The sequence below is a fragment of the Balaenoptera musculus genome, chromosome 18, assembly GCF_009873245.2.
Source record: "Balaenoptera musculus isolate JJ_BM4_2016_0621 chromosome 18, mBalMus1.pri.v3, whole genome shotgun sequence".
NCBI lineage: Eukaryota > Metazoa > Chordata > Mammalia > Artiodactyla > Balaenopteridae > Balaenoptera > Balaenoptera musculus.
Window position 1 is genome coordinate 14,864,235 of NC_045802.1, and position 10,627 is coordinate 14,874,861.

Sequence of the window (10,627 nt, forward strand, 5' to 3'; positions counted from 1 at the left end):
TCAGAAAATTTCTAAAGTGTTGTTTGCAAAGTATTCTAAAATTAAATGTAACGTATGAATGTATTTTCAGATTTTTTTAAGAAGAAAAATTATGGTATCAGTTTGGCTACTTATTTTAAAAATCAGGTTGCTATGAAAATGTAAGTCATTTAACACATTTAAGATTCAACATTAAAGCCGATTTTCTAACTGCTTTTTCCCCTTTTTTTGATTGATGGCAGGTCCTACTCAAAAATACTTTCTGTTCGTATTTCTCCTACTGTATAGGCATGGTATTATATTTGATCTTATTTATAAAGCATTTGAAATAATAGGAGATAACTTTCATTTAGTTAAATTTTGAACCTTTTCAAAATGGTAATTCATTTTTAAGCAAAAATATTTTCATGTCTTTATGTTCTCAATTTCTTTCTATTCATATTGTATTTAAAATGTCAATTGTTCCTTTGAAATAGAGCTTTGAAATGTACAACTTTCTTTTTTTTATTCCTGTCTCATTTTGTTTTGTTAATATCCTATTCTCCTGAACTTTGCTTGTCTCTGTGGTTGCAGTACCTTTGGGACACCTGTCATTCTTGTCTCCCTTTTTCTTGTCTTGTAGTTTGACTGCCTTTCAAAGGAGATTTTGACTGAGCACTTCATCCTTGGAATAAACTATTGAATACATTTAGGTAGCCAGAAAGTGAGGTTGTATAGATAATGGAGAAAAGAATAGAAAATTAAAATATCCTTAAAGAATTCTTCCTTCCTTGTGATGAATTAGAAGGGCGTTTTTCTTTTTTCAACTCCAGACTCCAACATTTACCTTTTAATAGTATAAAAATAGAGGTTGGACTACAGAAACCACAATTATGCATATTTATAAAACATTCTCAGTGTCTTTTCTTACTGAGTCAGAATTGTTTATATGAGTAATTTAAGAAATAAAGAGAGTATAGATACTTCCTAAAGTGAGCATGTAGAAAAGTGGGTATGATTTGAGGATTCTTCTATTCAGGAATCTTCCTCTATTATATATGCTAGAAACAAAGCAGGTATCTTTAAAAAGAATTAATTTGGTTTTTTAAAAGAGGTAAATGAAATAATTTTCTTCTCTTTAACTGCCTCCTTTTAAGCCACCTGTCTTTAACTATCAGGAATACCTGTGTAAACAAAAATAATGCAGGTTTGGGAGTGGGGGTGGGGTGAGCCTACCAGAGGAATAACGACTAATGGAAACAGGCTTTAGAGACCTTGGAAAGTCTAAGCCTCAAAAGTAAGGCTAGTCTGTTCTACAGTAAAGGCTACTTTTGACTCACACTAATAAAGCTTAAAAACAAACCTCTAGAAGATCATGTGGATCTTTACTAAATTAACTGCCTTCCAGAACAAAACTTAGCACTCGTAAGTATGACAGAATGCAGACAATCAACAGTGTAGCATTTATAATGCTGAGCATGCAATAAAAGAAACACTTAGGTTTTAAGCAGTAGGAAAATATGAACCAAAACTAGAAGCAAAATCTGTCAACAGAAACAGACTTACTGACAGAGTTTACAGAATTAGCAGATAACGTTTTTAAAACAGCCATTTAAGTGTGTTCAAGGACTTCAAGGAAAATTATATTGAGAGGAAAAGTTAGGAATTTTACAAAATCGGAATTCTAGGCCTGAAAAGTGCAGTATCTAAAATGAAAAACTCACTGGATAGGCTTAACTGCCAGTTGGACATTCTAGAGGGAAAGATAAGTCAGCTTGAAAAAAGGACAATAGAAATTGTCCAAACGGAAGCACAGATAGGAAAAAATTAAAAGCTGGAAAAAAGATGAAGAGAGTCTAGGTGAATTGTGAGATAATAATAAGCATTCTAATACAGGTGTAAGTGAAGTGTCATAGTGAGATTGAGGCATAAAAAATTTGAAGGCATAAAATAATTTTTTTCAAATGTGATAGAAAACATGAACCCACAGACTGAAGAAGCTAAATAAATCACAACAAGGAAAGCTGTACCAAGGTACACCATAAATTAAATTACTGAAAACCAGTGATAAAGAGAAAAAAACTTAAAAAGCAGCCAGAGGGAAAAAAGATGTATTATATGTGGGGAACAATGATAAGTATACTACTGACTTCTTGTTAGAAACAGTTCAAACCAGAAAACAATAGAATAGCATCTTTAAAAAGGTGGATGATAAAACACTTTCAACTTTGTGTATTCATCAGAAGTATTTTTCAAACTGAAAGTGAAATAAACACATTTTGAGATAAGATAAACAAAAGTAGAGAGGATTTATCATCAGTATACTGCAAGAAATGATAAAGGAAGTTCTTCAGGCTGAAGGAAAATGTTACCAGAAGAAAACTCCTATTTACACAGAGGAATGACAAGTGCAGGAAATGCTAAATATAAAAGATAGTAGACCGTTTGAAATAAAAATAATAACTGAATTCTGGAGTTCTTAACACAGAGAAAGTTTATGACTACAAAAGCACAAAAGATGGAGTGGGAGGGAAGTAGTAGTATATACTGTTGTGATGTAAGTTTACTCATGAAGTGTATAATATTGTTTGAAGGTAGATCGTAAACCTTACAGCAAGCACTAAAGTAAGTATTATCTAACATGCCAACAGATAAGATAGAATGTTAAAAAAACTGTTATATCAAAAGAAGGCTGAAAAGGAGAAAAAAAGAACAGATGGGACAAATATAAAACAAGTAACATGGTGATAGACTTAAATTCATCCTTATAAGTAACTATATTAAATGTAAAAGAACTACACACTCCAGTTAAAAAGCAGAGGTATTAGATTGGGTGAAAAAGCATGGCCCAACTGTCTGCTGTCTATAAGAAGTCCACTTCAAATATAAGGACACAGTTTAAAAATATGGTATAAGATATACCATGCAAATAAAAATTATAATAAAGTTGAAGTAGCTATATTCTGATATTAATATCAGAAAAATTAGACTGATGGACAGATAATACCAAAGATAAAGAGGGATATTTCACAATAATAGGATCAATTCATGAAGAAGATATAATAGTAAATATGGGCAACTCGTAGCAGAGCTTCATAAAACATGAAGTTTAAGTTTATAGAATTGAGGAAGAATAGATAAATTGACATTTATTTTGATATTTCAACCCTCCTTTCTCAATAATTGATAGGAAAATTAGAAAACTAGCTCAGTGTAAAAGAACTGAACAATGTCACTAATCAGCTCAACCCAATAGAAAGAGAATACCACACACAACTCTGGAAAATAACATTCTTTTAAAGTGCATGTAGAACATTCACCAAGCTAATGTAAAAATGAACAAAAAGAAAATAAGAAAGCCCCTAGTGAGTATTCCCATCTATGAACATGGTATGCCTGTTTATCCAGATCTTCTTTCAGAATTTTCAATAAAGATTTACAGTTTCTTCATATAATTTTCCATGTATGTTATTGGGTTTATTCTTAGGAAACAATTCTGTGGCTTTTATAAGATCTTTTATTTTCCATTACATGTTCTGATTAGATATTGCTGATGTACAGGGAAAGTACTAAATTTTATGTTAATTTTGAATCTGGCCAGTTAACTAAACTCTTAGTTCTATTAGTTTATCAATTGTTTGCCTTGATTTTTTGTTTTTGGTACAGACATCTTAAGTTAATGAGTTTCATTAATGTTTTTCAGTTTTATGACTAAACTCATTATATTGGCTAGGTGCTCCAAAGTAAACAGTAGATGTAATGGTGAGTGTGCGTATTTTATTTTGAACTTTAATGTTTCTGATGTTTCATCATCAAGTGTGATGTTTGCTGTAGATTTCCAGTGTTCCAACATGGACACATGGTATTCATCTCTAACTGGGTATGTAGTGTAGTAATCTGTAAATTCAGCATAACTCCAGTCAGAATTGCCGTGGAACCATTTTATTAAACATTTATCTAGAAAGAAATATATGAGAGGAGACTCTGGTCACTTTTGACCATCTCCACAGTTGCCACTCTGGTCAAAGGTAGTATCATCTGTGCCTGGATTATCATGTTAGCCTTGGATCTATTCTGTTTTCGCCCTTGCTCTCTCTATCATTGCCACACCAACCTCTACAATCTAATCTTAGCATCTCAACTAGAGTGATCCTTGAAAGGGTCGCCTTCACTTAACCCTCCATTTTACAGAAGAGGACATTTTTAGAAAGGTTAAATAATTGAAACAAGGTGAAACAATTAGCAAGAAGCAGAGCCAAGATTCAAATCCAGTATTCCAGAGCCTATTCTCTTTAACACTAGCTTGTACAGTATTTTTATTAACTCCTTCTATGTTGAGATTACATTGTTTTATTATTTTTAGAGGAAGCTCAGAAATGTTAGGCATGTGTGATAGATAAGGCTTATGTGAGATATGTGCCTTGGTCTCGTCTAAAATATGCTTTAATTTTACTGTGAATGACAGAAAGCTGACCCACTATGGCATCTTTGGTGTTTATATTGTGATAAAGAGAAATCAAAAATATGCATTTTTAAACCAGTCTATTATATTTTTTTCTTAGTTTTTCAGGTTTAAACTGTTAACACCTTCTTTTCTCCTATGGCTTGTTTGATTGCACTCTTTAACTGTGGCGCTGTAATAAAGCTCAATTTTAGTGATCACAGAACCTGAATGTTGAAATAAGTTATTTTTAGAAGTGCTGGGTTTATGGTAATGATGAAAGTTGTATTACGTTGTTATGGCAACCAAAATCCTAAAGTACTGATTAATGACAAGCTCACTGATTCTGGAAGTAAGCAGTTCATTTCTTATCACAGCTCAGTACTTTAAATAATTATTTAAAATATACATAATTTCAATGAACATATTTTAAAATGTGAATGGTATCTCCATTTAGTTATACAATTATCTTTGTTAGTGTTTTTGAAATTTATAATACCGTATTTTTATGGCATTATGACATTTATAACTGGACAAGTTAAATTTCTTAAGGTATGGAATACCCATGCATAAGTAACTAAAATATGTTGCCTTTATGTGAAATTATGTAACAAACTCATCTTCTCCTCATTTATTTCTTCTTCTTTTTTCTCATAGCACATTAGCTATATCTTTGATATATACTGGTATAGCAAACTATATGGGAAAAAAAAAACTGTACTTTGCAAAAGTAAGAAAGACTTTCCAAAACATGAAAATAAAGCATATAGGGTCTGGGAGAACAGCACGTCTTTTTTTTTTTTTTTAATTAATTAATTAATTAATTAATTTATGGCTTTGTTGGGTCTTCGTTGCTGCGCATGGGCTTTCTCTAGTTGCGGCGAGAGGGGGCTGCTCTTTGTTGCTGTGTGCGGGCTTCTCATTGCGGTGGCTTCTCTTGTTGCGGAGCACGGGCTCTAGGTGCGTGGGCTTCACTGGTTGTGGCATGTGGGCTCAGTAGTTGTGGCTCGCGGGCTCTAGAGCGCAGGCTCAGTAGTTGTGGCGCACGGGGTTAGTTGCTCTGCGGCATGTGGGATCTTCCTGGACCAGGGCTCGAACCCATGTCCCCTGCATTGGCAGGCGGATTCTTAACCACTGCGCCACCAGGGAAGCCCCAGCATGTCTTTTCAGTGTCATACTGAAACATTGTTAACAGGCCCATCAGAAATTACTTAATTATTCAGGGGAATACACCCTTGTTTGCTTTTCTGTTTACTATTGATTAAAGGTTCCATGTTTTTCAAATCCTGTGTTTTTTCTTGCTCCATGGGACGTTAACTCATTTTATATGTAACTTAATTTATTCTAACCTTCCTTTTCAAATGCCTGTAAATGACCAGTTCCTCAAAATGTTTTAACCAGCTTTACCATCTTAGTAATTTCCTCATTGAGTTATTAAATTTTTGACATTCTTTATTTGTATGAGTCATGTTTTTAAATTTTTTGAAATTACTATGAGAATTTTATGGTAGTAAAGAGACCAAGAAAGTTAATGGTCTAACTTTATAGATGAATCTTGGGTTACATTCAGATTTTGCTTTTCTGTTTTAACTGACCTTTTGCATATCTGTTGGTCATGTGAAAAGCAGAACTTACCTTTAGAATTTTGACATAGAGAAACAGTTCTAAATGTACTCCGTCCATCAGCTATGTGATTGGCTGTGATTGATCAAAATACAGAAAGTAAAATCTGAGGTGGGTGGGCTTCCCTGGTGGCGCAGTGGTTGAGAGTCTGCCTGCCAATGCAGGGGACACGGGTTCGAGCCCTGGTCTGGGAGGATCCCACATGCTGCGGAGCAGCTGGGCCCGTGAGCCACAATTTACTGAGCCTGCGCGTCTGTAGCCTGTGCTCTGCAACAAGAGAGGCCACGACAGTGAGAGGCCTGTTCACCGTGATGAGGAGTGGCCCCCACTTGCCACAGCTAGAGAAGGCCCTCGCACAGAAACGAAGACCCAACATAGCCATAAATAAATAAATAAAATTTTAAAAAAACAAAACAAAAAACTATTTAAAAAAAAAAAAAAATCTGAGGTGGGTGCCCATGCTGGAAAATAGCATACATGACTGAAAAAAAGAAAAAAGGTACTGCTTTTCTTTACCTATAGATGAAGTGATCAGTAGATAAGGACATTCTACGTTTTCAGAAGCACATAACTAGACTGAGGTGATTTGCTGGTCATTTTGTATTTATAGAATTCCTGAATTTTTCTATTTTGAATATTGATTTTATTTGTCACTATAATGATTTATCATTATTTGAACTCTGTATTTCATACATGATATTAGTGAATAATTTGGGCCACGACACCAGGCAGGCAGGCAGGCAGATATACAGATACATGCGTATACTTTTTGACATAAAGGGTGTACTTACATAGTAATTAGCATTATAAATAAGAAGGAGAAGATAGTAAAATGGCAAGAAAATTGCTTTAGCACTTTAGAAACACCACCCATTTTTATACAAGTAACTGATATGTTTACTACACTTCATTATTTAGGGAACCCAATTCTCCAAAGTAATGTGTGTGTCTGTATGTATATGTGTATGTATGGGTGTAAATAAACACGCAGAGATTTTTTTAACCACCGTTCATTAAAATGCTCTTAACTCTCAATGAAATGATATAATTTTAAGGCTGGAAGTGTCTTGTAAAGATTATCGAGGTCAGTATTTTGTTTTACAATAGTGAAATTCAGTCCTGGAACGGTTAAATTACTTGTTCAAGGCAGCAGTAAGTAGCAGAACTTCAACGAGAGTCAAGATCCTCTGACAGTAATGTCATTCACTATACCATTTTATCTCTACCATATATAATTCATTAGAAAAACATTAATGAACATGAGTGTATGGACATGTACCTGGCTTTGGTAGTGATAAATGAACTCTTAACATTTGTCCAGAAATACGGAATCACTGTCAGGCACAGTTCTTGCTCTTTACAGTTTGGATTTGACTGAGATTCACTTGGAGAATCTATTTCCATTGCATTTCTATCCTCTGGATTTTTTCTTTTTTTTTCTTATTAAGTTATGAGCACTTCTTTTTTTTTTTTTTCTTATTAGTCATCAATTTAATACACATAAGTGAATACGTCAATCCCAATCGCCCAATTCAGCACACCACCACCACACCCCCCGCTGCTTTCCCCCGTTTGTGTCCATACGTTTGTTCTCTACATCTGTGTCTCAATTTCTGCCCTGCAAACCGGTTCATCTGTACCATTTTTCTAGGTTCCACATATATGTGTTAATATACGATATTTGTTTTTCTCTTTCTGACTTACTTCACTCTGACAGTCTCTAGATCCATCCACATCTCAACAAATGACCCAATTTCCTTCCTTTTTATGGCTGAGTAATATTCCATTGTATATATCACATCTTCTTTATCCATTCCTCTGTCGATGGGCATTTAGATTGCTTCCATGACCTGGCTATTGTAAATAGGGCTGCAATGAACATTGGGGTGCACGTGTCTTTTTGAATTATGGTTTTCTCTGGGTATATGCCCAGTAGTGGGATTGCTGGATGATATGGTAATTCTATTTTTAGTTCTTTAAGGAACCTCCATACTGTTCTCCATAGTGGCTGTATCAATTTACATTCCCACCAACAGTGCAAGAGGGTTCCCTTTTCTCCACACCCTCTCCAGCATTTGTTGTTTGTAGATTTTCTGATGATGCCCATTCTAACTGGTGTGAGGTGATACCTCATTGTACTTTTGATTTGCATTTCTCTAATAATTAGTGATGTTGAGCAGCATCTCTGAAACCAGAAGAAGCCATGGAACCTCCTTGAAGAAAGGCCTTGGGTAGGGGAGAGACACGATAAAAGGTTTGCTTTAGAAAGATTAATCTAAGAGCAGTGCTCATGATACTTTAAGTGGGGAAGAGACTGGATGGGGAAAGACCAGGTAGGAGTTTTTCTTAGATACTCCAGGCAAGAAAAGTTTATTAGGGCCTGAACTGAGGTGATGAGACATAGTTATGCCATTGACAGAAGTAGGAAACAGAAGTAGGTTTGGGAGTGAAGCTTTAAAGACACATTTTTAATTTAGTTATACAAGTCAGAAAAAGGTGTTTTCATCAGTAGGTATATAGAAATAGAAGTAGCTGGGGATGACGAAGTAAATGTCATGAAAACATAAAGGGTTAATGCAGATTTAATGAGCCCAGTGTTATTTTTTTCTAAAAACATTGGCTTCAGTTTATTTAAAACTATTTCTATTCTTTTATGTACTTATGTAGAAATGCGTATTTGAAAATGCCGTGATTTGTTGTAGGCAAGTGTCACGTTTTTGCAAGAGATGAGAAATCTAGGAGATATGGTTATTAGTGTAGGAGCTATAGGTGAAAGGATAGTACATTGTAAGTTATTCTGAGATTTGAAGTGTTGATAAATTTGAGCAGCTACAGGTGAAAGGACAGTATATTGTAAGTTATTCTGAGATTTGAAGTATTGATAAATTTGAATAATTATAAGCCTCTTTCTTTAAGGTTAATGTGTTATCAGTCATGTTTGCAAAATCAGTACATTGATGGTGGTCACGGTTTCCATTTCTTGTTTAGTAATCCATGGTATATCAGGCACTGTTCTAGCCCTAAAGATAAGGCAGTGAACAAAACACAGCTCCTGCCCTCCTGAAACCTGCATACTAATGGAGAAGATTTAATAAAGAAATAATAAATATAAAAAACCCTTTTATCCCCAAACCAAAATAACTAACTTATGTAGTTGTACAATGGTTTTTAATAATATATATGTGATAATTATGAAAACGAAATTCGTTGGTTCATGTATGGAGCTTTCTCACAGTGCTTAGTGTTTCATTCTCAGATTATGTGTTCACATTTTGTTTGTTTATCAATAGAGAGCAGATCATAAAACAGTCTACAGAATTAGTCTGCAGAGCCTATGGTGAAGTGTATGCAGCTGTGATGAATCCAGTCAATGAATACAAAGATCCAGAGAGCATTCTACACCGATCACCGCAGCAAGTGCAGACACTTCTCTCCTGATTATCTTCTTTGAATGTGTTAGCAAAATATTGCACTCCTAAAACACTGAAGGTTTTCTTGGTTTTTAGTCTGTTAGTCTTTACTTTGAAATTTGATGGTTACAGTTTTCTTTGTATCATAAGAATGCAGCTCCCAATAACTGCTTTGCTTTGGTCACAGTAAGGTGAAAGTAAGTAACACATGTTGACCTGAGTTGGCATTGCTCTGTATCTGCATTCCACATCTCTCCAGCTCTGCGGTTCCCCTCAATTCTGGAATATAAATATGTGGGAAAAGAGTAGTATGAGAGGTATGAGGGATTTTTTTTTTTTACAAGATTAGTTCTAAATTAACTGTACATTAAAAAATTATCTAAACTTAGGAATTAGTTTAAAGATATGACCTAATAAATATCTCTTTACCTAAAGATTCATTTGCTTTCTTGCTAGATACTGTGAGTAGGTATACTTAGACTGAGGAGCAGAAATGTACATTCAGCAAAAATAGGAAAAAGAGAGAAGTAATTTAAAGGTGACTTCTACTCTGTCTGCCCTAGACTGAATTCAAGGTGAAGTCTGGCACTTCATATGGGGTGTGGGCATCCTGTGCTGCTTGTAAATCTCGTGTTTAAAGAAGAATATTTGTGGTACAACGTGGACTCTAACTTCAATCAACCATCTACACACTTTGGTGTTCAAACCAAAGAAATAAGGTGTCCTCTCACCCTGCACGAAAAATGCCAGAGTAGTGATGGCTAATTGACAGTATGTCTAGCCCTATGGTGGCCCCTTGTTTGGGCTCTGACTTTAGAACCATACCAAGAGTAAGATTCAAAATCACTGTTTTTTTTTTTTTAAGGGGTTGGGCTATAGCTGCAGAGTCTGTGCTAGAGACACGATGGTTCTCTCTTTTTCAGTATTTAAGTGGAGTCATGTAGACACAGTGGTAAGAAGGGAATATGTCCTTAGACTATCACAGAAGCCATGGTTTGTATGAAGATCCAATTATTTTTGAATTGTATAGACTATTAGTAAGAAGGAATCCTTTTTTTTTTTTTTTTTTTTTTTTAAACAACAGCTCCTTTTTTTTTTTTTTAATTTTTATTTATGTATTTATTTATGGCTGTGTTGGGTCTTCGTTTCTGTGCGAGGGCTTTCTCCAGTTGCGGCAAGCGGGGGCCACTCTTCA

General features: G+C 34.7%; 1 protein-coding gene across 3 annotated transcripts in view; it reads left to right on the forward strand.

Moving 5' to 3' along the window:
* Positions 1 to 9,926, forward strand: part of COG6 (component of oligomeric golgi complex 6) — a 62,665-nt gene extending 52,739 nt beyond the window's left edge. Inside the window, exons 19-20 of one of the 3 annotated variants that reach the window (XR_005017191.1) lie at positions 8,190 to 8,276; positions 9,313 to 9,444. Coding sequence is in view for 2 of the 3 variants with exons in the window: in XM_036831501.1 (XP_036687396.1) it covers positions 9,313 to 9,460 (148 nt within the window). In the remaining variant the exon portion in view is untranslated. Of the gene's footprint in view, positions 1 to 601; positions 5,180 to 8,189; positions 8,277 to 9,312 lie in introns of those variants that run through there. The other 2 variants (XM_036831501.1, XM_036831502.1) reach the window with 2 other exon arrangements.
* The last annotated feature ends 701 nt before the right edge of the window (positions 9,927 to 10,627 follow it).